This window comes from Anopheles merus, chromosome 3L, assembly GCF_017562075.2.
Source record: "Anopheles merus strain MAF chromosome 3L, AmerM5.1, whole genome shotgun sequence".
Taxonomy (NCBI): Eukaryota; Metazoa; Arthropoda; class Insecta; order Diptera; family Culicidae; genus Anopheles; species Anopheles merus.
In genome coordinates this window covers 19,274,279-19,301,208 of record NC_054085.1, presented here as the reverse complement: position 1 = coordinate 19,301,208, position 26,930 = coordinate 19,274,279, and the positions used below count along the sequence as shown (strand labels likewise).

The 26,930-nt window shown below is 45.7% G+C and overlaps 6 protein-coding genes and 1 long non-coding RNA gene across 11 annotated transcripts in view; 5 read left to right on the top strand and 2 right to left on the bottom strand.

The window, feature by feature from the left end:
• The first annotated feature begins 2,759 nt into the window (after positions 1 to 2,759).
• On the top strand, positions 2,760 to 3,686 carry LOC121598815. Its single transcript, XM_041926109.1, has 2 exons — positions 2,760 to 2,978; positions 3,063 to 3,686. Exons 1-2 carry the CDS (start codon positions 2,915 to 2,917, stop codon positions 3,497 to 3,499), a joined length of 501 nt encoding a protein of 166 aa, XP_041782043.1. The 5' UTR covers positions 2,760 to 2,914; the 3' UTR covers positions 3,500 to 3,686.
• Positions 3,687 to 3,705: 19 nt separating this feature from the next.
• LOC121598813 (NADH-cytochrome b5 reductase 3) lies at positions 3,706 to 10,883 on the bottom strand. 4 transcript variants are annotated; one of them, XM_041926105.1, is made up of 5 exons: positions 10,747 to 10,883; positions 9,966 to 10,089; positions 5,828 to 6,398; positions 4,733 to 4,830; positions 3,706 to 4,639 (listed from the first exon to the last, which is right to left on the bottom strand). In XM_041926105.1, the coding sequence occupies exons 2-5, from the start codon at positions 9,984 to 9,986 to the stop codon at positions 4,367 to 4,369; spliced, it is 963 nt and encodes a 320-aa protein (XP_041782039.1). In that variant the 5' UTR covers positions 9,987 to 10,089; positions 10,747 to 10,883; the 3' UTR covers positions 3,706 to 4,366. The 4 variants fall into 4 exon arrangements, with proteins under 4 accessions (XP_041782039.1, XP_041782040.1, XP_041782041.1 ...); XM_041926106.1 differs by lacking the exon at positions 10,747 to 10,883 and adding an exon at positions 10,618 to 10,685; XM_041926107.1 differs by lacking the exons at positions 9,966 to 10,089; positions 10,747 to 10,883 and adding an exon at positions 7,594 to 7,863.
• Positions 6,974 to 7,751, top strand: LOC121598816. The gene is made up of 2 exons (XR_006005620.1): positions 6,974 to 7,159; positions 7,228 to 7,751. It is a non-coding gene; the product is annotated as an uncharacterized LOC121598816 (long non-coding RNA).
• Positions 10,884 to 11,438: 555 nt separating the features above from the next.
• On the top strand, positions 11,439 to 12,533 carry LOC121599018. Its single transcript, XM_041926488.1, has 2 exons — positions 11,439 to 11,620; positions 12,315 to 12,533. Exons 1-2 carry the CDS (start codon positions 11,450 to 11,452, stop codon positions 12,531 to 12,533), a joined length of 390 nt encoding a protein of 129 aa, XP_041782422.1. The 5' UTR covers positions 11,439 to 11,449.
• LOC121598812 (GPI inositol-deacylase) lies at positions 12,481 to 15,832 on the bottom strand. The gene has a single exon (XM_041926104.1). The coding sequence runs from the start codon at positions 15,630 to 15,632 to the stop codon at positions 12,594 to 12,596; it is 3,039 nt and encodes a 1,012-aa protein (XP_041782038.1). The 5' UTR covers positions 15,633 to 15,832; the 3' UTR covers positions 12,481 to 12,593.
• Positions 15,833 to 16,086: 254 nt separating this feature from the next.
• On the top strand, positions 16,087 to 17,558 carry LOC121600066 (60S ribosomal protein L10a). The gene is made up of 3 exons (XM_041928359.1): positions 16,087 to 16,197; positions 16,426 to 16,581; positions 16,962 to 17,558. The coding sequence occupies exons 1-3, from the start codon at positions 16,193 to 16,195 to the stop codon at positions 17,452 to 17,454; spliced, it is 654 nt and encodes a 217-aa protein (XP_041784293.1). The 5' UTR covers positions 16,087 to 16,192; the 3' UTR covers positions 17,455 to 17,558.
• A 1,499-nt stretch (positions 17,559 to 19,057) lies between these two features.
• LOC121598245 (serine/threonine-protein kinase ULK2) overlaps positions 19,058 to 26,930 on the top strand; it is a 37,438-nt gene continuing 29,565 nt past the window's right edge. The window contains exons 1-2 of one of the 2 annotated variants that reach the window (XM_041924808.1): positions 19,058 to 20,872; positions 24,600 to 24,773. In XM_041924808.1, coding sequence (XP_041780742.1) covers positions 20,783 to 20,872; positions 24,600 to 24,773 — 264 coding nt within the window. In that variant the 5' untranslated portion in view covers positions 19,058 to 20,782. The remainder of the gene's footprint in view (positions 20,873 to 24,599; positions 24,774 to 26,930) is intronic. The other variant, XM_041924809.1, reaches the window with a different exon arrangement.

Sequence of the window (26,930 nt, the reverse complement as noted above, 5' to 3'; positions counted from 1 at the left end):
TGTTGTCCTATATTCCATCATTTTTATCATATCATACAAATCACAGCATCATCCAAAATTCATCAGATCAAAAGATCAAATTTGTCTAGTGATAATCGTAAATTTGCTTACTACTTACAACACACTGTCGTGTACCATGTGTCGGCCAAATTCAATCGACTAGATGGTATCGACTTGCTCGTCTTCATCCTCAAACATTTTCAGTTGCAGTTTTAGCACACTGCTCGGAATCTGGCGCAATGTAACCTGTTGTACGTGCATGGGCTATTGGCTTCAAATCAGTTGATGTACCGGGACGTTCAGGTGAGGGAACAAAATAGCCATAAAAAGGACGCTCTATAACTTTCCCGGACAAACGGGATATGGATTCTCTTGCAATAGACTATGTAATGGGAGATGGGTTAAAGAAAAAGAGGGAAGTATAAAATATTAAATTTAACGCATTCAGCACAGCACATCATTTTCGGTCGTTTTGGAAATTTCAACTAAAGTGGATAAGTCAGTCTGGTTTGCTTTAAATTTATAACTAGTCTACTAGCTTGCAAAAAAAGTATTAAAGTGCAAAAAAACTGTTTTATAAATCTAATTTCTTTTCCTGTGCTCCTGAAATGTCTCTAAGCCTGACCAAAAATACTATTCAACTATACACTTCCTGTTTGTACGAAAGAAATGCAAACATGAAGTACGTACGTGCTTTGTGTTTTCTTCATGGCTCCGAACCATGGATCAACGATATACTTCCCCGTCTGTATTTACAGACTCACTGCGTAACTAGATCTTCGTGGTCTTCGAGATAAACAGGCAATCTCGCTACAGGGATACATTCTCCGATAGCCTGCCATGGGTAAGCGCTTCAATGTATCTCGTTACACCGTCACAGTACGTAATGGAAATGGAGCAGGATCAATCTCACCCCTCCGAATCAGGCTGAGATGAAACTCAATCAACAGGTGCCGCATGTCCAGTGGTTCATTGTCGGACAAGTACATTTGTTTTCCTTTTTCCACCGCCCCAGAGCAACGCTATAAACCGGACACTAACCTCGCAACCATGCGTCTACAGTGCACCATTACGCCGACCGAACTTTCGACCATAACTCCACAAAACCAGCATCAGAACAAGGAAGAAGAAAAAACGAAATGTAATAACGAAACTTTTTTATCAGCCAACCGTTCGTCTTACGTCACACGCCAGGGAGATCGAGCTGGGGTGCTATCGGTTTGTCTGTTACATTGTTTCCCGCGCGTCCGGACGGAACCGACCGAGCAGCTGGGTATAACATTGCGAAAAGCAGAGAAAGGACTTAAGGTCCTAGCTTACAGCTGCCAATTCTCGACTACCGATGGTGGAGGAGCTTATGCAACGCTGTCAATTGCTGGCCACAATTCATTCTCAAGGACGAAAGTATACTTAAAGCTGTCGTTATTCCTTCATTCCGATTTCCCTATTATCATTCGGTTGTTTCGATGGTGCAGAGGGAGGCATTTTCTGGCATTCTAGCAGCATGTGGGGGAGTAGAGTCAGTTGCAGGTCCGGCTTAAATTTACTTCTTGTTAACGATTTATAAACAAACTTTCCATCGGGAAATTTGATTGACATGTTTCAGACGCTTAGAAAACTAAAATATGAGCATTAAATGGTATTATAATAACGCAACGGTACACCATACAAACATATCTACCTTCGTCCAGTCTTGCTGAGCGCCTAAAAGATATGCAATGTAATTTATCGGCTTCTTTAATATACTTGACGTTACGTCACGCGCGAATAGGCTTTCGAGGCTTTATTCGGTACCACGCAGCCAAATAGTCACTCCGTGCTGCGGCAGGACGTCCCATTCTAGACTTGAACACGCGATGGGCATGTTGCTAAGTCTTGCGAGTTGGCCCCCTTGCGAATTGAATTTCCTGATGATAATGAACAAAAACAACAAAATTGGGAAACAACAAATTATTCTTTCGGAAAAAGCCAAGAAAATCAAAACACTCAATAATAAATGTGAAAGGTGACAGAACAATCATCTTGCCTCATTACAAGATGGAGAGGCATATTTGTGCAAAATCCTAAGCTTGACAGATAAATGCCAATCGAGAAGTGGCATTATTTTCCTCCGTCTTATAAGCCCTTTAAAGACAAATGAAGTTAAATAATTATATTAACATTATTATTATTATCTATGGGTTTAAATGTTTCAAATATTTGTGAATACGAATTCGTGATTGAAATTGTACAATCATCTGGAACCATTCAATTAGCTCTGGATCTAATTAATTGAGAGTGCATGAACATAGAAAAATCTTAACATATTGTGTTGCCACATCATTTTCGTACACTCGAGTTTTACCCAAGTGCCACAAATCCACTAAACGACCACTAAACGGGTGCTAAACGGCTCAAGCTATAATTTAATAGGATCTAAAAAGACTTCTTTTGGCAGACAGAACAAAATGAAAATAACTAGATGCAGAACAAAAATAATTCTTTAAAGTTCATAAAAATTGGGAACTTTATTATGACGGTCACTATAGAAGATAGCTCTTTAACATTTTTATATTTCATAGAACTTTCACCCTCTTTACTCTTGGTTTATCCCTACGGCCCGTCACGTTCACACCACACAGCTATACGAGCCTGTTTATACAATTTTTTGTTTGCCGACCACTGCTAAATAACAGTCTTTTCAAATGTCAACCCGCTCACATGTGATCGACATTACAGTCGACGTTGGTTTGCGAACCCTGCATGTACGTTTGCTATTCGGGTACGGTTGACGCTTTGACAGTTTGGGTTGGGCATGCATTTGTTTGTGTATTAATTTCAATCGCCCTGTTCAATTGTTGGTGCATTTCCAAACTTCGTAAATTCCCCTATTTTCTGTTGTTTGTTGTGTTCAAAACTAAAACCTTCCTTAACCATGGTTTCGCTTAAGTCTTGCATCATCTCACTCGCTCTGTGCCTTTTCCTGTTCATCGGCAGCAGTAAGCGTCCATCCCGTTTGCTAATGATGTCACCAATTAGTGGACCGACGACACGCTCCGACTAATTGTCCCGTCTCTCCGCAGGTGAAGCCATCTGGTGCTACCGGTGCAATTCCGCCACGCCGGGCTGCGGCGACAAGTTCAACTGGCGTGGCATCGGCTACCTCGGCGATCCGTGCCCCGAGGATGACGACGTGTGCGTGAAGGTGATCGAGCGCAAGGGCACGATGGAGACGTACACGCGCGATTGTTTGAGCTCGCTGCAAGGATTCCGCACGGATATACCGGCCGACAAGTACGAGGGATGCCGCCCGGCCGCCCGGGATCTTAATCTCGCGCACTACGTGAACACGTCGGTCAAGGAGCTGGACGTGAAGCGCGATCATTACGACTCGACCACGTTCTGCTTCTGCTTTTTGGACCACCGGTGCAACGGTGCTGCGGCACTGGGTGGCACCGCAGGGTATCTGTGGAAGCTGGTCGCTTGTCTGCTGCTGGCCATGGTCGCCTTAAGACGCTGAGGGGAGCAGGTGGTAGCTAAAATTACCCTACAAAATCTCAACCCAAACACGCATTTTTGAAGGGAAAGATGTTGTGTTATTCGATGGGAAGAAGGAAGTAACAGCACTCCGTCCTAGCAGTTAAGATGTCAACATTCCGTCCAGGATTTTAGATAAAATAAAGCTTTACATTTTAATAACACTCTTGTTTGGGATCTTTCTACGAGTTTTTTAAGGTGTATTAGCATTTCTCGATTTATTTTTGTCTCAGTTTAACCGACAGCTATCGACAGTAATGGTTCCAGTAAGTTACTGCACAATTTTCCCCCATATTGTGCCACACATATATGTAAAGCTCAGTTTAAATCCGAAATCATCTCTCACAACAAGCAACGTCTAGAGCCGCTAATATCTTAATTGGTTCGGGAAAGGCTGCGATAGTTAACGGGGACGCTGTGCTTAAAACCCCAGCAAGGGAGAGGCAAAACGGCCTAAAGGTGATGACTGTGTGTGTTTGTTTGTTTGAGAGTTGTGCTACTAAATTGATCTTTTCACTCTCCGGCTCTATGCTCTACGTGTTTGCTGGTATTCCTTCAGAAGGAACCGCTCTAATACACGACCTTAAGTCTTTTTTTTTTAATTTCCCTACTTCTCTGATCTTCTAGATCACACATGAGGACAGAAACAATAGAACATTACATGTACCTAATGACATCTAAACACACATGAGCCATTCCTTCTTGTTTTTCGTTTTTGTTTTAGTAACGTTCCCCTAAGTAAGTGTATTCTATTGTCTCGCTTGAAACCACCTTTACGACTGACATGCGGTGCATACGAGGAGGAACGGCGACGCGTACGTACTGACAGCAGGACGAGGCTGATGAGTGCTCAATAGGCAAAGGTGCGCTCCGTCGGATAGCCCAGCTTTTCCAGTGCTGGAATGCAGGCATAGTTCACCATCGGAGGTGGACCGCACATTAGCACGAGCGAGTTTGACGAGGGCTCGAACAGTCGCTCCTTGATCATCTCGTCCGTCACGAAACCCTTGCCCTGGGTCCATTCGGGCTTCGGTCGATCGAGCGTGTACCACAGCTTGAATTGGTCGGGATAGCGGGCAGCCAAATCGTCCAGCTCGGGCTTCAGCAGGATGTCGTCTTCGGTCTGTCGGGAGGCAAGCATTATAAGAACATGTAACATTCCACAAAACGAAAATACTGGCTGTTAATAATGGTGTTAATATTCCATGTGACGCACCTGATTGGCAAAAATGAGCGACAGCTTGGTCTTGTCCTTGTCGGAATGTTTCAGTACTTCACGGATCAGCTGAAGCATCGGAGTGATTCCGGTACCACCTGAAAAGGGAATTTTGAAAAATAGGTATTTTGAATTCTATTTCATAAACTTCCCATTACAACCGCCTTTTGTTTCATTCTTTCTTCAAACTAGTGTTGGGTTCGAAATCTGATTCTGATTCATGATTCAAGAAAGAATCTTTGAAATGATTCAATTAATTTGTATCTCGGTTGCAAAGATAAATAAATCTCCAAATATTGAAGAATCTCCAAAGACTCATGAATTTAAAAAGATTCATACATCTCGAAAAATTCACGAATTTCTAGCAATTCATGAATCTCAAGGGATTCATACATCTCCAAAGATCCATAGAGCTTGAGCTGCTCATCATTCCTCTTGGCGTAGCATCGTACGTGGTCATGTCAGTCTACACAGGTTTGTTTTCGGGATTTTTGGCAAGTACCACGCAGCCGGATAGTTTGTTTTGCTACGGGGAGACGGTCCATGTGAGGCTTGAACCCACAACGGGCATGTTGTTAGGTGGGATCGAGCAAATATAATATTTTGATAATCATACATCTCTAAAGATTCATGAGTTCCTGGAGATATATGAATTTTAATGAATTTATGAATCATAAATCTTTGAAGTTTTGTTTATTTTTCGAGATTCATGAACCATTGGAGATTCATAAATCTTTGGAGATTTATCAATCCTTGGAAATTCATGAATCTTTGGAGATTGATGAATCTTTCGAGTTTCACGAATCTTTGAAGAGTCGCTTCAGGATTCGAATCACTCATTACAGAAGATTCATATGAATGAATCTCAACGAAAGATTCATTAAACCCAACACTACTTCCAACACTCGGCACAGCTTAACAATGCCCTTGCATGTATGTTGCAAATCGTGCAAAATTCCACCACCTTTTTCTAACTGGATTCCCACACGCCCATCTTATCAGCGACAAAGCTGCACCTCCCGTTCACACCCGTACCCGCACTAAACTCACTGATAAGCGCACACACCGCGTTTACAATCGCAACCCGCAACTCACCCGCAATGAGGCCCACTTGCGTCGCTTCGTAGATTTGGGCCGGATCCTTGCGCAGCTTCTTGATCGAGAACCGCCCATTGCCCAGGTACTGCAGCCGGCCGGACGGACCGCGGAACGCAATCTTGTCGCCGATGCTCATGCCCTCCAGATACTGCGACATCTTGCCACCGTCCGGGAACTTCGGGTGGACGTTCTTCTTGTACACCTTCACCACCAGATCGACGTACCCGTGGTCGTCATCGCACGAAACCGGCGTGTACGCACGGATCACCAGCTCGTCGTTGATGGTGGCGGACAGATGAATGTGCTGCCCGATCGGCAGCCCCAGGATGTGCTTTTCGCTCGGCAGCCCGAACCGGAACCGGCGCGTATCGTGCGAAATCTCCTCCTTCTCGATCAGTGGCAGCATATACTTCTCCTGCGGATCGAGCAGCGTTTTCGGTTCCTTCCCAGCGCTGCCCTTGGCGGAGGCGGAGGAGGAGGACGATTTGCCCTTCTTGCCGTTCAGCAGGTAGTTGGCGATGGCGGCACCGACCACTACGACCACCACGCCGATCGCAACCGGCATTACCTGGAAGGAGGGGAAACAATACAAGTTAGACAATTTTAGTATATTTATATTGCCAAATTATAGGTAACGATTTAGTTTGAACTAACAAGTGAGATTTTATCCAGATTTTTCTGGCTTAAATTCAAAGTTTGTAAACAAAAACTCTTTGATATGGCTCTTACTTTATTGTGAATTACTGTAATGTAATTTACAAACAATAATTAACAAACAATAAAAAGAAATCGAATATAAAGTACCTAAATGGTATTATTTTGGTCATTAAACAGTAATTTTAACTAAAGTTCAGTATAGAAATGGGTCATAAATTCATATTTGAACAACACTTTGTCTCGCAAATAGAGAGTAAAAATGCGAATGAAAATTAGAATAAGTCTCCAATTTATATAAAATAGACAAAGATCCACTGCTATTAAAGGAATGTATAATAATTATGATTTCGATAGAGAAATTACATGACACAGACGGCAAACGCTGCTCAGTATTCATGCAAATGCTCCTACGATTAATCGTACCATTCCTTTTCATTCCCTCCTAAGCTCTACTTAGGAGTGCATTACGGGGCTCCAACACACATACACAAAATCCATAGTAACACTGGAGTGGCAATTGCAGTGCATGCGTACAAGGTTAAGGTTAAATTGCTTCCTACACACACGCCGTACTCTGGCTATAAGGGCTATAAGGTGTCGTTTCAAGGTGATGTTAGAAGCTGAGTAGAGCCAACGGTGTCTAATAATTGTACTTCACTGTTGGTGTCAGATGTGAGTAGTTCTAAAAAATCTCAATTTCAACCTTTAGTTAGCACTAAACACCTTTCAATTGCCTCTAGCGAGAGGGGATCGACCATCTGTACCGGCATTGCTTGCTTCCATCACAGTTTACTACGATGACTTCAGCGTATTTGCGAATTGTTGCTGACGTATCGTTGCGGTTCTTGCCTTGTCATCATCGCCCAACTAACAAACATCATAAAAAAGGCGTCTCTCCCCCATACACGAGCATCTTGCCAAACCAATCGTAACAATTATGTAAGTTTCAAACAACAAAACCCAAACACACACACACACACAATGCCGGTTTTTACTCGGCCACACAATAGGATACCACACCATCAACATCCCAATGGTTGCGGAGATCTTTCGCTCGCTGCCCTCGCTAGTTACAGCCACCCAAAGACGACGCCACCAAAACTTACGTCAAAATCTAACATCGTTTCCTCCTGTGTCTGTGCTGCTTTCCAACGCAAAACGGAGCTCGATCGTGCTCTGTCCGACCGGGACACTGGACCGCCGAAACTGATCGATTGAACTCTCCCTAAGTGCGGGTTTCGTCTCAGCCACACACACACACACAATGAAACAGCACAACAGCACCGAGCACCGTGTGCGAGAGGTGTTTGCCGGCTACTGATAGATTTGACGCACGGGCCGGGGCACAAAAGCTCTCATCATCATCATCTACAACCCCGTTACTGGTAGAGGGGTTCGAAGTTGACGAATGTAAGCGAGTCGCATATGCCCCGTACGCAAACACAGCGGTTGGTGCCGGAACAGAGGTGGAATGGAAAGTGTATAAGGCTTTCCGGTTCGCAGGGTTTTAGGTGAGTAACGCGTCGTGGCGCCCGTTCCTTAATTCGTTTTGCGTTCCACCAATTTGAAAGTAAACATGCAGCACTCCGTTCTAGACTGGTGGATTGTTTATTTTAATCCAAAACGCAATGCGCAACACCTCTCGCACGCTATATTTGCGCGATTTTGCCACGCATTGGTATGAATTTATGTTATTATTTTCGCCCCCCCCCCCCCCCCCCCCCCCCCCATTGCGTCATTATTATTCCACGAACGCTTCATCATTTCGCCAGATGGTTTCGATCCGCAGACGAAATTAATGTTAAATTGTATTACTTTTCGATTCAGCTATCCCCCATACACACACACACAACCACCCGGACCCCAATATCAGCCGTCCGTTCTGTGAGTGTTGAGGGCGATAAGGGGCACCCCTATACAAAGCATACAAGCATTCTCCCATGCTCTATCGGTCAAACTACGTACACACAACACTCGTGCACAAAAGTGTTTGTGAGATGTTTGATTTTAACCCGATAACGCCTCATTTTGCAATGTACAAATTATACCATCTGCCTCTTTTCTTCCTTTAAAATACCGAGCCACAAACACACACGGGGTCCTCGCTTTTTTTGGTATGTCGATCCATTTATCTAGAGGGGAGATAGTGTGTGGTTTGAAAGGCAGAGTAGCAGCATACACATCAAAAGTGCGAGAGAGGCTGAGAGGCGAGAGCATAAACGAGAGAGAGAGAGAGAAATTTGTTCATAGAGGGGTGTGAACATATCTATGCATGCTAGAGCATAGTCACACGCACAGTGGCACCATTGCGTTTGGTCGTGGCGACAGCGCAGCGAACAACATTTCATGAACACGTCAAGGTCAGGTGGATGGGGTTTAGGCGTACCCCCTTCATCTATGCAAAACACAGCTGACGGGGTGTATTGAACGCAGAACGCGACGAGCGAGTTCACGTTTGCTTTTCGTTTTATTGGTCGTTGCTTAATTTAAAACATTTATACAAGCACGTGAGCCGCGGTGTGGCGGAATGCGTGGTTGTCACGAACAGCACCCCAGCCTACTGTTTGGGTGTGTGCATACACTTTCAGGGACGGCATCGGGAAAAGGCAGCACCATGCAGCGTTGAAGGCGAGGCTCTTTAGCGAACGTTTGGATTTATGAATTTAATTTTAATTTGCTTTCTAAAGATATGCTGGATTTTATGTAGGTTTTTGGAACGAGTATACGTTTCGTGTTAATGTCGAAAAAAGGAAAATTTGCTGTTAAGGACGCTTGCACAACAAAATTTCTATCATGACCTTATGAAAATTGTAGATTTTCATAGATTCTTTTAATGTTAAATTCCAATAAAAATCGCTTAAAAATCACCAGCCATGTCTCGGATGATGCATGGTTGTGTGTTAAATATTTAAGTCACGTTATGCTTGTAACTATACTATCCGGAAGCTTCCATCTAGCACGGATCATTGCTCCATTATTGAAAAGATAATCGATAGGAGCAAACTACAATTGCTGATTGCGCTCTCCCGACACTCCCGAACGATAGTGTAGGCAGGGGTTTTCCAGAGTTTCTCATAGGTGTGGGCTTTCCAGGCTCTCTTGTTTTTTTTCTTAAGGGAAGTGAATTTAATGTAATGGGAATTGGACTCTAGGGCTCCCTTTTTGGACAGACTGCTTGGAAATTATAATTGAATTGGTCCAAAAAGGGTGCCATAGAGTCCAATTCCTATTACATTAAGTTCATTTCCTTTTAAGAAAGTTTCAATAAAGTGTCCCACAGCTATGAGAACTCCTGGAAACCCCTGTAAACGGGCCAAAGAGTGAGCATGCCTTATCAACCGAACCGATTGAACGAGCGGCAAACGATCCGGGATTCGATAGCTCCAGTACTATTGATTTTACTGCCTGCTGTCCTACGGGTAGATAAAACCTCTCAAGCAGCCCTATTCATCACATTCCCCATACCCTTACCACTTACCTGATTTACGGTTAGGCCCATGCTTTCCTATTTGGCAGCTTTCTTAGCAAACTTCCACCAAAAACCACACCACGGGTAGCTCTGGGACGGTGGAATGGGGGGGCCGTTTTGAGACGCTGGTGACCTGCAAAACAAATCGAGCGTTACAACCACGGGCGAAAACGTGAAACCGGTTTTATCTGCCGCGACAAACGGCGCGGCGGAAGTGTGTGGTAGGAAGTGTAATGCGCGTGAGAGAGTGCCGGCAGATACGCAGCAGACAAGAAATTTGCAGAACACTGGGCCCCAGTGTCAGCATCTTCCGGTCGCATGCTTTCCCTGTGTGTGCGTGAATTGTTACGAGCGGAATTCGTGTGTATTATAATCTTATGTAATCGTCCCAGGTTCCCCAAAAAACGATTCTGGCCGCGGGGTCGGGAATGGGCACTACACCTCACAAGCTGCAACTTCCCACCTACTGGTCTCGGTACGCGCGCGGGCAGACCGTAGGAACTAGAAAGGTGACGCGATTATCTATTTTTAATAATTTACGGGAGTCGTGCGTCAACGCGTCTTTCGCCGTTTCTTTTTCCGCCGAATTGCACGATGCCAAAGAACCCGCGGAGAGAGAGTGGGTGAACGTCGGGAAACGATTGCGTGCAGAAAATGTTACCGGTTTTCTTGCCCACCGCACCGCGAGCTGCAATGAGGTTATCAAGCTCTCTTCTCACGCCGGAGCTTCACTTGGAACGAAATTTTTCGCGTCAAACTGTTCGCTTACACGTTACACCGCATTACGTACCACTTTTTGACCTAGGTTGATACGTTTGCGTATTCAAAATTACGAAAAGAAACTGCAATCGGACCGTCGCCACACTTGTCCCCGCTAGACCGTGTTGTTGTTGTTCCTTCCGATGGCAGTGTTGGAAATGAAAATGGTTTACGACAACCTCCCCCCACGGGTACGGGAGGTGGGAGCAGTTTGACATTTCGCAGTTTGACGTTAAGGATCCAAATGGAGGGGTGAGGGAAGCTTTTGTTTACATTTGTGTTGAAGTTAGTGATGGGTGAAGTTGGCAAAAATCTGGAGTCGACTCCGATAATTTTGGAACCGACTCCGGAAGGTCGTGAGTCGACCTAGCATTATCCAGAGTCGTTCGGGATCGCCTGTAGCCGTCCGGAATCGCCTGGAGTCATCCGGAGTTACCCTGACTTGAATGTACTCGGAGTCGTTCGAAATCGTCCCAAGTCGTCCGGAGTCGCCCGGAGTCATCCGGAATCGGCTGGATTCGGCCGGAGTTGGAGTCGTCCTTTTAAATAAAGTCATGAATACGAATCTTTTGGATCCCAGTTACCACAGCGATAATGGATAACACATAGCAACACATAGTAACACATAGCAACCGATTCACTCTTAAGTTGACTTCCAAATACATATCTTAAAACTAGAACCTGTGTGCAATGGTCCGAGTAGTTCGGACATATCAGAAACACATCACTACGAAATGAAATGCCTGATCACAAGCACCTTGCACCGGATGGCTCCTGTTGGATTTGACCGACTCCGATCGACTCTGGAGGACTTCGACTCCGAACGCCTTCGACTTCGAACGACTCCGGACAGCACCGGACGACTCTGGACGATTCCAGACGACTCCGGACTAGTGATGAGTAAGGTAAGTAAACACCTAGAGTTAACTCCGATCCAACTCCAATAATTTCGAAGCTGCCTTCGAATCCATCCATGAGATACATTATCTCGCGTCGACCGAAGTCGTTTAGAGTCGTTCGTAGTCGTTCAGATTCGTTAGAAGTCGGAGTCGTCCAGAGTGGTACAGATTCGTCCGGAATCGACCAGAGGCCTGTAAACAAAGTGCACGTTCAAAGTAAAAAACCGGACGATTGCGGACGAATCTGAACGAATTTGGGCGACTCCAGACGACTACGGACGAGTCCAGGCGACGACTATCGGAGTGTTGGGTATGCTCCAAAGAGCACATCAGTACTCCGGACGGCTTCGGACGACTCCGAACGATTCCGAGAGGACTATAACTCCGGACGACTACAATTCCGGGCGACTCCGACTCCGGGTGTAACTACCAGTGGTTCGGATTTTATCGGAGTCGGAATCAGACTAACAATAGCCGGAGTCAAATCGCAGTCGTGGGTACGCTCCAGAGATCACATTACTAGTTCAAACACATACGACCAAAAAAGAACAGTTGCAAATATTTTAAGGATATTGTTTTCATTTGCTTTCTGTTGGGTTATTTTATTTAACATCGACTCATTCATCTTTTTGCAATAATTCAGAACAATGTTTATGGCCTTATTGGCTCATATTTTAGATTTTTTTCTGTTGCATTCTAGAATAGTCAACTCGAGGACCTTCCGGACTGGGTCGAATTTGATCTGTTGCGCTCTATTCGTTATGTTCCAATCCCAGTCCGGGTTGAGACTTATATCAGACAAAAGAGGACAAATAATTCATACCAAACAAACCAACAACAAAGTTCAATAAAGCACACTTGCATCATTTTGGCAAAACAGCTGACTAGCGCGAAGGATTTATTTGATCGTATATGGTAGTGAAATACTATAATAAAACATTTAACACGCCTTCCGCAACGATAATACATGTTTCAGTGGTCAATTTGCTTTCTTATCCCCAGCCTGCTCCTCCTCCTCCTTCTCTTGTTCGGCGTGCTCGATTCCCTCGACTGGCTCCATTCCATCGCCAGCCTCCATTCCATCGCCAGCCTCCGTTTCCTCCTCCTCCTCTTCCCTTATCTCACGACGTTTTGGCGCAATGATTTGGTGTACGGTAATCGCAACAAACACTAAAGCTAGTAAGTAGTTAAGTCGGTACACATGCACCTGACAGTAAAGCACCGATACAAACGCCCCGATCACGAGCAGAGCGGACAGCAGCTCGTACCCGCACACGTTCCGCGGCGTGTTCAGCTGCCACAGCACGGCCAAGCACACCAGCACGGCCAGTGCGGGCACGAGCGACGGATCGGGCTGCAGCGTGTTCGCGTAGTGATAGTTCTTGGCCCAGGTAATAACACTTGGCACATTCAGCAGGGCCAACAGTATCACCAGCAGAAACAGGGGCAGATGAAAGTTGATCACCATCAGCTCGTCGCCCGTCTCGTTCGCGCCCCGTCTACGGTTTCGCTTCCGTCCTGCCCTACTCCCCTCGCCATGGGGCCGCTCCCGGGCCCCAAACAGTCGGGCGGCGATTTTGCGCGCCGTATTAAACACAAAGTTTTCCAAATAGTCTTCGTACGCTTTGGACAGCAGCACGAAGTAGACGGCCGCGGCGCAGAGTAAGCTGACACCGCCGCACGCGGTCAGCGCGATCGCCACCAGCAGCACGGCAATGGCGAGCGGGAACTTGTGAATGCAGGACAGAAAGGTCGAGGACATTACCGGGATCGGGAGGGCAATGAGGCGGAGTATGATTTTGTGCGCAAAGTTGGCACAGAACGCGATCGCACCCCAGAGGGCAAGCGTCGCCAGCACGAGCACACCGAGCGCGACAAGATGGACGAGGATGGAAACGATCAGCGGTGTGGCGACCGTTTCGGTCGGTGGAATCGCTTTGAACAGCGCTAGGAACTTGGCCGTGAGCGACCCGGTCGCTAGCAGCATTAGCAGCGGGCCGGGCTTGGTCAAGGAGCTGCGCAGCTTTCCCACCACAAAGGCGGGATCGTCGGCGGGCGTTTGCGTCAGCTGATCCTTGAACGCGAGCAGCAGCAAAGCGACGAGATGCGCCGGTATGAGCACCACGTGCTGCTGCACCATACGCGCCATACTGACGCGCAGCGACTGGGCGTAACGTATACGATACTTGCATCCCGGGGTAAGATGCACGTCTAGCTGTATTGGCACGTCCTGTTCTCCTGCCGGTGGTTTCTCGATCGGTGGGTAAATGTAAACGGTCGTTTGATTCAGCTCCTCGTGGAACGCGTAACGGTCGTAGCCGGTGGCCCACGGGACGTGCACCTTCACGACGACGGTGCCCCGCACGCCATCGCACGCAACGGCGGTCAGGTCGAGGGCGATCGTCTGGTAGGTGTGCGTCATCCCGCTCACGCTGATGCGATAATACGAATCGTCCGGCGATGCATCCTGCAGAATGGTGTGCACTCTGTAGTCGAACCAGTGCGGCATCGTAACATTAATCGCCCTTTCGTCCGGATTGAAAACGTCCACGCTGAACTGGACCGGTTTGGTGGTGCGCGGGATCTTCACCAGCACGTGCGTCCACCTTGGATTGGCCCGCTTCAGCTCGTGCAAATCCAGCAGCGCTCCAAACCGGTCAAACTTCGACGACGGCACCGGGAGCGTGTAGTTGGCGAGGGAGGTCGCCTTTTGACACATGCGAGAATTGCCGTACACTTCGACCGCGGCACAGCCAGACAGCCAGTTGCTCTGTTCCGAATTGATCACCTCGATGCGCACGAACCGATGGGCCGGCTTTTCCGGCACGATACGAATCATTTGCACGCGTGTACGATCGATGCCGGCCCGATGGCGCTCGGTAAACGAGCGGCGGATGTCCTCGATCCAGTCTTCCTGCTCGGGATGATGCTGAATCAGTGGCTGCTTGGCACTGCCAGCAGGTAGGCGCTTATGAGTGTTCCCCTCATCATCGTCATCATCATCATCATCCCGGAACGGTTGCGCGAGAAAGCGTGTTGCCAACTCAAGCTGGTGCTGCTTTCCTTCGACAAAGCCCCAGCTGCCGCGGCTCTGCGGAACGATCATGCTGAACAGGAACCGATTCATGACCAGCACCAACTGCAGACACCACATCGCACACAGATGGTCCACCGATAGCCACACGTTCGGGATGTTGTGCGTCATGGCGTGCAGGTCGGCGTACCGGGACGCGGTCAGTCCGTCGTGCACAATGATGTCCCTGATGCCGCCACCGATCGTCACGAACAGAATGCCATCCAGTGGCAGCAGTCCCTGCGAAGGGGACGCATTGGCCGCTCCCGCCAGGGATCGGTTCGTTCTCCACGCCTGCTCGATGCGATCGTAAAAGCTGTAATGGTAGTGGTCGAACAGTGCGACCGGTTTATCGACCGGTGCCGATAGCGTCACTATACCGGCCACATGTCGGCCGATGCTGGCACGGGCTCCGACCACCGCCTGCGCCAGCTTTCCCCCCACCGAATGGCCAACGATGAACAGGCGTGCCGCTCGTCCCCTTGCCCCGTACAGCCGAGCAATTTCCTGTATGCAAAGGTCGAGAAATTCCGTCTGATCCTGCAAATAGCCCCCGTACACGCCGGACAGCTCCTCGTTCAGGTCGACGCTGAAGTAGTCCAGGTGCGCTTGCCAGTTGTTGTCCAGCCCCTTGCGCAGCGCTACCGAGGCCAGGGAGCGTACCTGCTTGTAGGAGCCGCCGCTCCCGGGCACAAACAGTACCGGCGCACCGGTAAAGAGCCGCTGCTGGACGCGCTGCGTCACGAAACCCTCGGAGTACGCGTACAGCCCGTACTTGGGGAATCGCTCGTTGCCCTGCACCGGCAGCCGGGTGTACTGCGGATGCTCGAACATGTACGTCATGCGGCAGCGGTTCTCCTCGATGTAGCCTATGTTCACGATCGCACCGTACAGGAACAGTGCAACCGCCAGCACCGGCAACACGATGAGCAGACGGAACAACATCGTATAGGGAGCGAGGGTTGGTTTAATTCACGGCACACACACACACGCTCACACTACCCACTCTCCATTCGGGAGTATTTTTCTGGGGAGTAAAATTGATGAAGTAAACTTTTTCCGTATGCTGCGGGTGAAAAAAAATACCCCGAAGCGGAAGGAACTGTTTGGGGAGGGAATTATGCAGGTCACTGCGCCCCCGGGAGAAGCAGATAAACAAATCGTTTGTGCAGTGCTGCCAGCGTGATGCATTCCGTTGCATTTTCAATTCAAATTGATCGTAAATCTCTCAAAACGATTCAAAAATATGATGAAAGGGAGAAAATAAATGTGAAATATAATAAATTGCCCGCAAAAGGTGGTAGGAACGTTAATTTGTTGAAATATTTTTTTTTTTTATATTTATCTGGTTTCTCCGTGCAGTCCTCCCCACTAGGCACATTGAGTTGATTTGACAGCTGTTGAAACGTCATTTCGATTTCCGCAGAATATTGTTCTGTATTTCGGTGTCACAATCACTCTCTTTCTCTTTGTAATCGTCGACGAGTGCAGTCGCGTCTGGTGCAATGGCGTAAGTTTTTGTTGAATTTTGGTGTTAAAATAACTATAACTAATAACTATATATTACACTTCAATCGCTTCCATCCCAAGAATGCACTTGCACAACGTATCATTACACATTTCTCCTCGAATTATTGTGAAATTCTATCTCTACGGCGTGTTGTGCACATTACCCGAAAGTTGAGGTTAAGTTCACGATTGGTAACACATTTTCCCTCTTGCTCGATTTCCATTGCAGGTCTAAAGTGTCCCGTGACATTCTCTACGAATGCGTCGCCGAAGTGTTGAAGGGCGCTGAAACGAAGCGCCGCCGCTTCCTGGAGACGGTGGAACTCCAGATCGGTCTGAAGAACTACGATCCCCAGAAGGACAAGCGTTTCTCCGGCACCGTCAAGTACGTTCTCACCTGATGATGATCCGCTGTTCCGGGTGTTGTGCATGCACGAAACGCGTGCACACACTGTCCGGGCACGGTATTCTCAGGAAGCTTCCCTCGTGTGCGGAAGCGGACCTGCACTCAGGGTCTTAAAATAAAATGAGTAGGCAAAGAGGGCACTTGTTCCGCCACTGCGAGGGGGGTGGACAAGCTAGCTACTCGGCCGACCAGATAGGGTTGAATTTGCATTTGTTATAACCACTAGGCAATTGCGCTGTGGTGGTGAGTTTAATGTGTAGTAAAGCTATAGAGACGATTTCTATTTAAATTGCGGACTAAACCCTGCGCTTGATTACATCGATACTAATCCACGCGTTTTTCTTCTCTTACCCCTACAGGCTGAAGTACATTCCGCGCCCGAAGATGCAGGTGTGCGTGCTCGGTGACCAGCAGCATTGCGATGAGGCGAAGGCCAACGACATCCCGTTCATGGATGCCGAGGCGCTGAAGAAGCTGAACAAGAACAAGAAGCTGGTGAAGAAGCTGGCGAAGAAGTACGACGCCTTCCTGGCCTCCGAGTCGCTGATCAAGCAGATCCCGCGTCTGCTCGGTCCCGGTCTGAACAAGGCCGGCAAGTTCCCGGGTCTGCTCGGCCACGGCGAATCGATGGTGCAGAAGATCGACGAGGTGAAGGCCACCATCAAGTTCCAGATGAAGAAGGTGCTGTGCCTGTCGGTCGCGGTCGGTCACGTCAAGATGTCGCCCGACGAGCTGGCCCAGAACGTGCATCTGGCCATCAACTTCCTGGTGTCGCTGCTGAAGAAGCACTGGCAGAACGTCCGCTCGCTCCACATCAAATCGTCCATGGGTGCCGCCCAGCGACTGTACTAAGGTGTGTGGGTGTGTGGTGGGTAATGCGTTTATTTGCATTATCTGAGGCAATTTAACTTGTGAAATACAAATTTGTTCTCAAAAGGACAATAACAAAAACATAAGTAAAGGATCGTTTGTACTTAGATATTGAGAACAGTTGTTTCGTAGAGAATTGTTGATGCCCTTTTCTGTATGCTGATATAATGTTTCCTCTCATATTTAGCCTGTTCTGTTGTTATGTATTGAGCAAACAATGCAATCTGTTAAACGCATTCAATTTAACAAATAATTGTGAATAATTCGTGTTGTTCGATGAAGAAACACTATCATGATGGATAGGATTTTAGAAATCTCTATGATATGTCTATTTTCAGTTTCTTACACTGTATAAATGAGCTTCAGTGTAATTCCAAAATGTATAATGGTCTTATTTGTTTATTGATGAAGGCGGCAGAATACAGACACGACACGTACCATCTCTTCATCGATTTCAAAGCTGCATGTGATAGCATAGCATAGCAGGGTAAAACTGTACGACGCTATGCGCACTATTGGAATCCCTGCCACATTGATAAGGGTAGTTAGAATGACTATGATCAACATCACTTGCCAGATGAAGGTGGATGGAAAGCTCTCAGAGCCTTTTGCTACGACCAAAGGTCTGCGCCAGGGTTACGGACTTACATGTCTCCTATTCAATTATCTCAGATCCTGGCCTACGCTGATGAAATAGACATGCTTGGATTGCGGCTCTCCTATGTAGCAGAAGCTTACCAAGGGATCCAACAAACGGCAGAGAAACTGATGGCACCTACTAAAAAACCAAAACTTACGTAGGGGTTACGTGCGGATCGCGCTTTTAAAGTGGTTTAAGATTTCCAAGATCCATGTCTAAGATCTCGGGTCAATGGAGGATGCTGGCTGCCAACCGGTCATTCTACAGCATGACAAATTGGTTCACCTCAAAGAACCTCTCGCGACGAATGAAGCTGGGACTATATAGCACCTATATAGTACCGGTACTCACATACCCCTCTGAGACATGGACACTGTCCAAATCTATCGAAACTCTCTTAGCCGCGTTCAAGTGGAAGATGCCCAGAAGAATCCATGGCCCAATATATGTGGAAGGACAATGGAGGAGCCGTTATAATGACGAGCTATACGAGATGTACGGCGACCTCACTGTCGTGCTTGCCAGGCTCCGGTGGGCTGGTCATGTTTTACGCATGGAAACGGACGACCTAGCCCGTAAAGTCCTTTTAGGCCGTCCACAAGGACAAACGAGGCATGGTTGGCCTAGGTCGAGGTGGCAGGATGGCGTGGAGGCATCCGTAAACAATCAAGATCATTAGTTATTTGTTTCAATATCAGCATAAAGCCAAATCTGTTTGAACGAGAAACATAATCGCATCATAGAAACGGTCCATTTTTGAATGTTCATGCCGCATCACGAACAAAAGCAAATCAGCTGTCAAACGCCGCCGCGACACAACCTGTCAGCTCGCAGCTGCTGTCAAAACAATGTCACAATGCGCGAAGACACCTCTTTCGCTCTCGCTCGCTCCACCTGCTTCGGGCGCTGAACGTGAGCAGGCGCGCACGACTGCCCTGCAAGAAAAAGAAATCGCAAAACACACACACATTCGCCCACACACAACACACGCACACACCTTGTTCGTGGTGTGTTATTGCTCGTGCCTGCCACTGGCGAACAAAAAACCCATTCGCTTCCTGCACACTACACACACCCGTACTGCGTTCGCTGCGGACACACACTTGGCTTGCAGTAAAGGGGAGCGCTGCGGAAAATCGATTGTATCGTCGTGTAGCAGGCGCAAAAGGTAAACGGGGGAAGGAAAAAAACGCGTCCATCCCCACGGCATCGAAACACACGGGAAAAACGCACTCGGCTGTCCCGTAATCGCTCCAACCTGTCCCGTATCCTCTCCTGGCGGGTCTGTGTATGTGTATAGGTTGCGCCCCATTGTGCGTCTTCTGGCTGGTGGTGCAAAAACAAACGCAAAGCAGGCGAAAAGTGTCATCGTGCAGCAGCCTCACCAGCTGCTGAAGGGAAAAAAGGAACCATTCGCACGTCCAATTTCGGCCCCTATTGCAGTGCGTTACACAGTGTGGCCATACGAAGGCCAGCGAGCTGCTGATTTGCGTACAGCAAGGCCCTCGCCCAAAACTACGCCATTAGTGTGTTGTTTCCTGCTGCTTCGTTTTGCGTACACATCCAGCGCCCAACACGGAAGCGCGCAAGGGCAGAGAAAACGAGACGCAGGCAAGAAACGGATACAAATTGCAGCAGCACAAAAACAAACAACAAAGGCAAGTGGGTCCACACCGAAAAGAAAAGCGGATGGAAAAGCGTGCTAAAATCGTACGAAAAATCATTACCAATACGACACATAAGCGCGAGAGTGATGCGAGCAGCGAATGTGAGCGCGAGTGTGAGCGAGAAAGCAAGCAAAGCAAAAGAACATTCGCACGCCGTTGTTTCTATTGATTTCGTGCTCGAGGTGCTCGCGGTGCAGTAGTGGTAGTGGTGGTGGTGAGCATACGAATTTGGAGCAGAAATGTCAAGCTGGTGAGGAAAATTTTTGCATCGAAGCAAAAGAAGTGAAGCAACGTCTCCTGCGATTGCGAAGATGCAGTAGCACATTCCAATTGTGCATTGGGAGAAGCGTTTTTTTTATGGTGAAAATAACAAGTGTACAAGTGCAATATTCCTACACATAGTAAAATAAGAAGTGTGTGCAGTGTGCATGTGTGTCAGTGTGTGTGTGTGTGCAGTGCCAGCTAAGATAAGTTTGTGTAGAAAGTGATTTGATAACAGTGTTATCGGCGGAAGATCGAATTATCCTTGCCGCGGATACACCCCGGCAATATCCTTGTGTGTGAGCGAGCGAGCGAGAGAGAAAAAGCAAAGAGTTTGCGTGTGTGTGTGTGTTTTAGTTTAAAAAGCATCGATTAATCATCAGTATCACGCAAAAAGGAGAAAATTCTGCACGCTCCAAACAACACAACAACAACAACAACAAAACGCACGCGTGCTGCTGTGGGTGAGAAGAGAACGAAGAAGAGATTCCCCCGTGTGCGTGTGTGCTCGAAGTGTTGGAAGCGACCTCACACACATAAACACGTTGTGAAATAGCGGCGGAGCAAGGAAGCTGCTCCCCCGGGAAACAGCGAGATTTGCGATTTTCCAGCACCATCCATCCATCACCGGTGAAAATCGTGGAGGGCTGGCGAAACTCACCGAGAAGGACGCCGGAAAGCAGCTTGGTGGTTGGTTTGTAGCGAGCAACCACCGAAAAACAGCAGCAGCAGCAGCAGCAGCATGGAAATCGTGGGGAGTTACGAGTACAACAGCAAGGAAATCATTGGCCATGGCGCGTTTGCGGTCGTTTTCAAGGGCCGCCACCGTGAGGTAAGGGACCAACCCGTACAGGCCTGCCTAAGCATTTGCCATTTTCCGTTTTTCAGCATCGTTTTGAAGGGTGTTGTGTGTGTTTGTGTGCCCCCCTCCCAGGCTAAGAAGGAAGTGTGCTAGGAAATTGCGTAGTTAGCCAAAGGAAAGAGCCTTCTGAAAAACATACACAACACAGACACTCACACACACACTAAACAAGCGGCACAAAGGCACGAACGCCAGCGGCAATCCTAATCACCTTAGCAGCAAATCGTTGAGAGCCGCTAGAATTTCTAAACCAGTTACCAGTTGCGAAGGAAGAGCGAAGGAGGAGGGAATAGAAGGTGGTCACAAATGTTGGTCACTGTTTTTTTTTTTTTTTGGGTTTGATGCACCCCCTCCCAGACCACACGAGCGCGCGGTCGCGTCTATTGCGTTTTTGAATGATAAGCAGATGGATTGAGCACTTCCGTGCGCGCGGGCACGAGTGAGAGAGGGTCTCCGTCAGGGCGCGCGTTAGTAGAGCGCACAGGTGAAGCAGGGCGGATGGGAGGACGGGCGGGGCGACCTTGGAGCAGGTAGTTCCACTTTCGATGGTCATTTCTGAAACACCGCGTGGGGTGGTTTGTTTATTTCTGATCCGTTTATCACACGCCAGTCAATAGGCAATAGTGGTTAGCTCGGAAAAGGGTGTAATTGACGTAGGTAGTGGTTAAGGAAAGTGAATCTTACTAAAAAAATGGGTATACTAAATGATGTACTTTCCAACGGGTTGCCATCTTGCATAGGAAAATAATGAGCCCTCGTAGAATTGTATCATAAAGCCAATGCAGTTTTGTTTTTCTTCAAAATTGTTTGTGATGTTCTAAAAATTCGATTGTACCATTGCAATTATTGCATCATATGATTCACAATTTCCATTTGCTGCGTATTTTCATAGCCTGATGGGATACAGATTTTCGCAGGCTTAACCTTAACCGGGTGCGATAAAACTGGATGATAAACTTTGACCTATTTGTGTTCCTGCCTCTTATCGTCTGTCGATAGCGTTCAATCAATTTCTAACGCTATCGGCATAGAAGATAACGTTGCTGCTGTTTTACAGGGGTTTCCGAGTCTATTTAGATTGCCAACAAAACTTTTCATTACTGGCGAGATGTTTTTCAAACAGGTGTAAAATGTTGTATTTACATCACAATAATTTGTCAGTTTTTCCACATGATTGTCAACACGTCTCAAGCTGGATTTACATTGACAGTTTTTTTGTGATGTGTTGAAAATCATGTGTAAGAACTGAAATGTTATCGGCCTGGGGTACATTGTCCGTAATCGCTAGTGTAATTTCGATTTTCACTAGCGCATCTGCCGGCGACTGATGGAAGCAATCCTTGGTCATCGAAGGAATGGTCGTGTCGGATCTCAAATTGAAGTAGTTTTTTCGCCATTTTTCGATGCGAAAATGGCTGAAATACTTGCACAACATATGTATCTATCATTTACAAAGCTTTTCCAGTCCAGTTTAAGTAAAAAAACATGGAAAAATAACATATTTTCTGACGCGGCTGCAAATTGTTTGGCAAAATGCTTAGGTCAGACGTCGCCAGATGCGCTATTGAAAATAGGAATGACACTAGCGAGTATGGACAATGAACACCAGCTATAATAGTTTTTGATTTCTTCAGTATGATTTTCAACATTTCAACGGGATGCTGCCATCGTTTTTTTACTGGGGATCTCATCACCCATTGACAGGTGAAGTGTGTACCAATCATGCTGAAGAAATTAAAAAAAAATATGAAAATGAAAGATGCAGGGTTTTTAAGTCACTTTTGAATGTGCACATATTTATTCACCACCGCATCCAAGATGTTTTTCAAAAGTTATCAAATGGTGTGTTTGCTTCAACATGAAATTTCAGTTTCAACACATGATTTTCAACACATAACAAAGAACAGTCAGATTCAATCCATACTTTGGTCGTGTTGAAAATCATGCCGACGAAATTTATCATTATTGCAGGGTTTTCCAAGTCACTTTCGGATGTAAACATTGTTATTCGCCGCATGCACAATGTTGTTCCACATCGATCTGACATTTCATTTCCATCAACATAATTCTAAATTTCTACATCATGATTTTCAACACGGCTCAAGCTGGATTGAGTTTGACAGTTCTTTGTTATGTGTTAAAAATCATGTGCTGTAACTAAAATTTCATGTTGAAACAAATAAACCATTTGATAACTGTTGAAAAACATCTTGGAAGCAGTGAAGAACAATGTTTACATTCTAAACTGAATTGGAAACCCTGTAAGATGGAAATGAAATGTCAGATCGATGTGGAATAACATTTTGCACGCGGTGGATAACAATTCGAAAAACATTACATTTACATTCGAAAATGACTTGGAAAACGCTGTATTGATTTAAACGTTATATTTTATCGAATGTTCGGTACGATGTATAACCTAAAAATAGCCGAATGCATGTAAAGTAATCATTTCTTGGACTACAATTATCTATAAATCTAGAAGAACGGCAATTTCAAGAGAACATATTGATAGACAATATTTGCTTGAATTTAAGTGTGCTATCCGTATCAGATATGCCTTAATATAAATTTATTCATTTGTTTGCATTTATTGCTTTTGATCTTTGATGTTTGTATAACTAAATTACTTAATTCTTTTGTTGTCGTTTTTGTTTTATTTTTATTTAGTTCTGGATTTAGTGTATTAGATCATATTCTACGTGTATTAGGCCATTCCATCTGCTTTTACGCGCACCTTAGAAATTGATTTGTTCCGCGCTCACCGTGAAACAAAAAATCACATTGAAAATGTAAACAAATACCGACACAAAATAGGGTCACCTAAAAAAGTGCACTAAGCACATCGTTCCATGAGGCGCGTGTACCACTCTTGCCTGCCATGACTGATACCGTGTGGCCCTTTATGTAATCCTTATCACCACAAGATCTATCTACACGTTGCAAACATGTCGATGAAAACACTGAATGGGAATGAGTGGCCTGTGACTACATTGCCTGTAAGCCAGCCAACCATCTAGCCAGATCTATTGCATAGTAAAATGTATTAAGTGTCAAGGTGTTAATTTTTACGACACCATTGCTGTCTGGCTGTCTGATCGATAAGCAAACCAATCAGAGTAATCATTTGTCGCTGAGGCAGATGCTGCATACGAACTCTGGCAGCGGAGGAAGATTTATCTAAATGTTATTTAAAATATTAAAACTATCCGGCAGATAGAGTTTAAGATCTTTACGAAGAAGCATCAAGAAGAGTACAGTATTTGCTAAGCCTAAAGACAGGCATTTGAAATACTCTGAGTTTTCCCTTCAATCCTTATTTTAAAAAAGCAATACGTTCAACAAAAGGACATCTTTCTCAAAGTATAATGAAAATGCTTGCGGTACACTTTTTCCCCCTGAATCATTATCGATTATATCTCTTCAAAGCTCCCTGCCCTGTTTATGCGCTCTCCGTACGTCGTTGCAATATTTTTCGAAATTTTCCGCTTTTTTCTCTTTCATTGAATATAATCTCGCCGACCGTTGTCGCTCGTCCGCTACCCCCGAAAAGACTGTCCTTAAGTTTCTTACAGCAATATCATCGTTTCTTATCTTTGCAATGAGTTTTTCGTTCGGTACTGTTTGCTTCCACTCAGCTTTCTGCTTATCCGGCTCTCTAATCAAGCTTGCCGTTTCCACCCATCTCTCCCCGCAGGCACACTACCCGGTGGCCATCAAAAGCATCACGAAGAAAAGCCTGGCCAAATCGCAGAGCCTGCTCGGGAAGGAGATAAAGATCCTGCAGGAGCTGAGTGCGCTCAAGCACAAGAATGTGGTGAAGCTGCTAGCCTGCACCGAGAAGGACCAGAACGTGTTTCTGGTCATGGAGGTAAGTCTTGTGGGATGATCATCTTGTCGTTATTTTCCAAACGCGAAGAGTGTGTGACACCAATGTTGCCCGAAAAATTGATAACAAATCAAGGATTGCGTCCATGGGCGCCGGTTCAATATTTAGACAAAATCTTGGAACCTTGAAACTTTGAAAGAGTAAATTTACATTGAGCGTAGATGGTTACTGTCGACTGAAGTAGTGTTATCAGCGCTGCGTATAGTTTGAGAGCGCATTACAGTGGAGTTAACATTCCTGCACAAGAAAAGCTGTACTTCTCAGCTGCTAACGTTTTTGTATGTGGGAAGTAATGGCTAAGGGGTATCAATAATGTTCGCTGTTTTCCGGATGCATACATATCCTTCCGCACCTAACATCATTGTATCCACGTGAGTTGATTCACGTTGCCGCGATCGTTAGCAAAATGGGGTGGGGATTGGTTCTGTCTCGAGCCTGTCCATTGCCCTCCGCAACATTTTGCCTTGATTCTCGCTTCCTATTTAGCATTGGCGAGTTAATTGCAGAAATTGTGCGCCCCAATGGCAACCGGTTGCTGTAGCTGCGAGAGGTTACTGTGCAGAATGACGCAAAGAGCAAAGAGTTTCAATAATGCCTTTCAACCGTGTTAAATGCTTGTGTTTATATATCGATGGACCGGATGTTACGCACATATGCACATACCTAAAAAGAGGAAAAGGCATTCATGATTATAAAAGAAAAAGAATGCTATTTTGTTACAGTTGGACGATTCCTTTTTTGTCAATTAATATTGTACTAGTTACAGAATCTTGTGCCAAAAGTCCGTATGAAAGCTGCACGAAAGTAGTACAACTTATATCAATATTTGAAATTTATTCAAACGTCTGATGCCACTTACCCTTCAACCAGCTTAACGCTAAAATTAGTGCCAGCTTGTGGTATGTAAATTAAGACCAAACGTAACCAAAATCCATAACTCTCGTCTGCCTGTACATAGTGGGGCTCCGTAAATAGGTACCGTGTGCTTATGTGTACTCAGGGGCAGGCCGAGGAAAAGCAAAGGAAACTTTATTTGGCTTCGTTAGCGATTCGTGTCACGCAAGCGAAAGAATTCCTCCCCATCATTCAAATGTACACAATATTTGGCTGTGTTGTTGATTAAAAACGGCAAGAAATTTATTTGACCTTAAAATTGCCTAACGTTTGGACTTATTTTTGTACTAAAAGACGGCTTTTTCCCCTGAGCAAACGATTAAGAATAAATAGCTTTGCAATAGAATACAACTACGGGAGAAAATTGTATTAATTTGAGAGTTGTTTTGTCAAATTGACTGATAAAAAGGGCCTTATAATCTTTAAAAATTAACGTAGAAACTTAAACCATTTTCTTCCATCAAAATGACTCAATCTTCAGTGGTATTTTGCCAGAAAAACTAATTCAACTCACGCGGAGATATGCGAGATTTTGTCTCCAACACGGATTATCGGCGTAACTTATGAGCAAGACTCTACCTCATTTTAAGAGACGGTTACGGTTCCACTGGCTTCGTAGTAGATGGCAAAGAATAATTACTCAACATTCTCTTGCACACGTCGCTTACATGGAAGGTTTCATCATTTATAGGCATGAAACTTTTACCATATAAACGTAAGGGATGTATGGAAATGTTAATAATGTTGTCCAAAATGTTAAAAAAAGCAGAGAAATAACATTATTGGTACGGTGTCGTGTCGTTTCAATTTAAAATAGCTTTTAGTAATGAAACATGAAAACTGTACAACATCAAACGTTTGTGTTGCGCACAACAGGCACATTAGCAATTGGCACATATGCTCGTTGTATTACAATTTGACCTTGTTTTATAAGTTTAGTAAACTATTGATAACGAAATATTGATATTGATTATAAAATATCGAAATATTAAGAATACGACATCTCTATCCTGTATTGTCTAGTGCTGCTTATAAACATTTATAAGGATTTATTGTCTAGTGTTGCTGGAACATTTATAGGGTTCCAACGGCCGCGATGTTTTGGTAAGGGAAAAAATATTATAAAAGTGCGATAACGACAAGAATTATTTTATTTGCGAACACTCGCAACGTAAGGCAAAGTTTGATATAGAAGAAGTATAAAAAATATGAGTTTTGGCTTAGAATGTCTGAAAAAAGATACAT

Coding starts and splice junctions, on each gene's coding strand:
- LOC121598815 (XM_041926109.1), top strand. CDS start 2,915: ATGGTTTCGCTTAAGTCTTGCATCATCTCACTCGCTCTGTGCCTTTTC. Junction 2,979..3,062: donor TTTCCTGTTCATCGGCAGCA/GTAAGCGTCCAT, acceptor GTCTCTCCGCAG/GTGAAGCCATCTGGTGCTAC.
- LOC121598813 (XM_041926105.1), bottom strand. CDS start 9,986: ATGGGCCTAACCGTAAATCAG. Junction 6,399..9,965: donor TGGGCCTAACCGTAAATCAG/GTAAGTGGTAAG, acceptor CCCTCCTTCCAG/GTAATGCCGGTTGCGATCGG. Junction 4,640..4,732: donor CGCTCATTTTTGCCAATCAG/GTGCGTCACATG, acceptor GCCTCCCGACAG/ACCGAAGACGACATCCTGCT.
- LOC121599018 (XM_041926488.1), top strand. CDS start 11,450: ATGAAATGCCTGATCACAAGCACCTTGCACCGGATGGCTCCTGTTGGA. Junction 11,621..12,314: donor CCGGACTAGTGATGAGTAAG/GTAAGTAAACAC, acceptor GTTGCATTCTAG/AATAGTCAACTCGAGGACCT.
- LOC121598812 (XM_041926104.1), bottom strand. CDS start 15,632: ATGTTGTTCCGTCTGCTCATCGTGTTGCCGGTGCTGGCGGTTGCACTG.
- LOC121600066 (XM_041928359.1), top strand. Junction 16,582..16,961: donor CGTTTCTCCGGCACCGTCAA/GTACGTTCTCAC, acceptor TTACCCCTACAG/GCTGAAGTACATTCCGCGCC.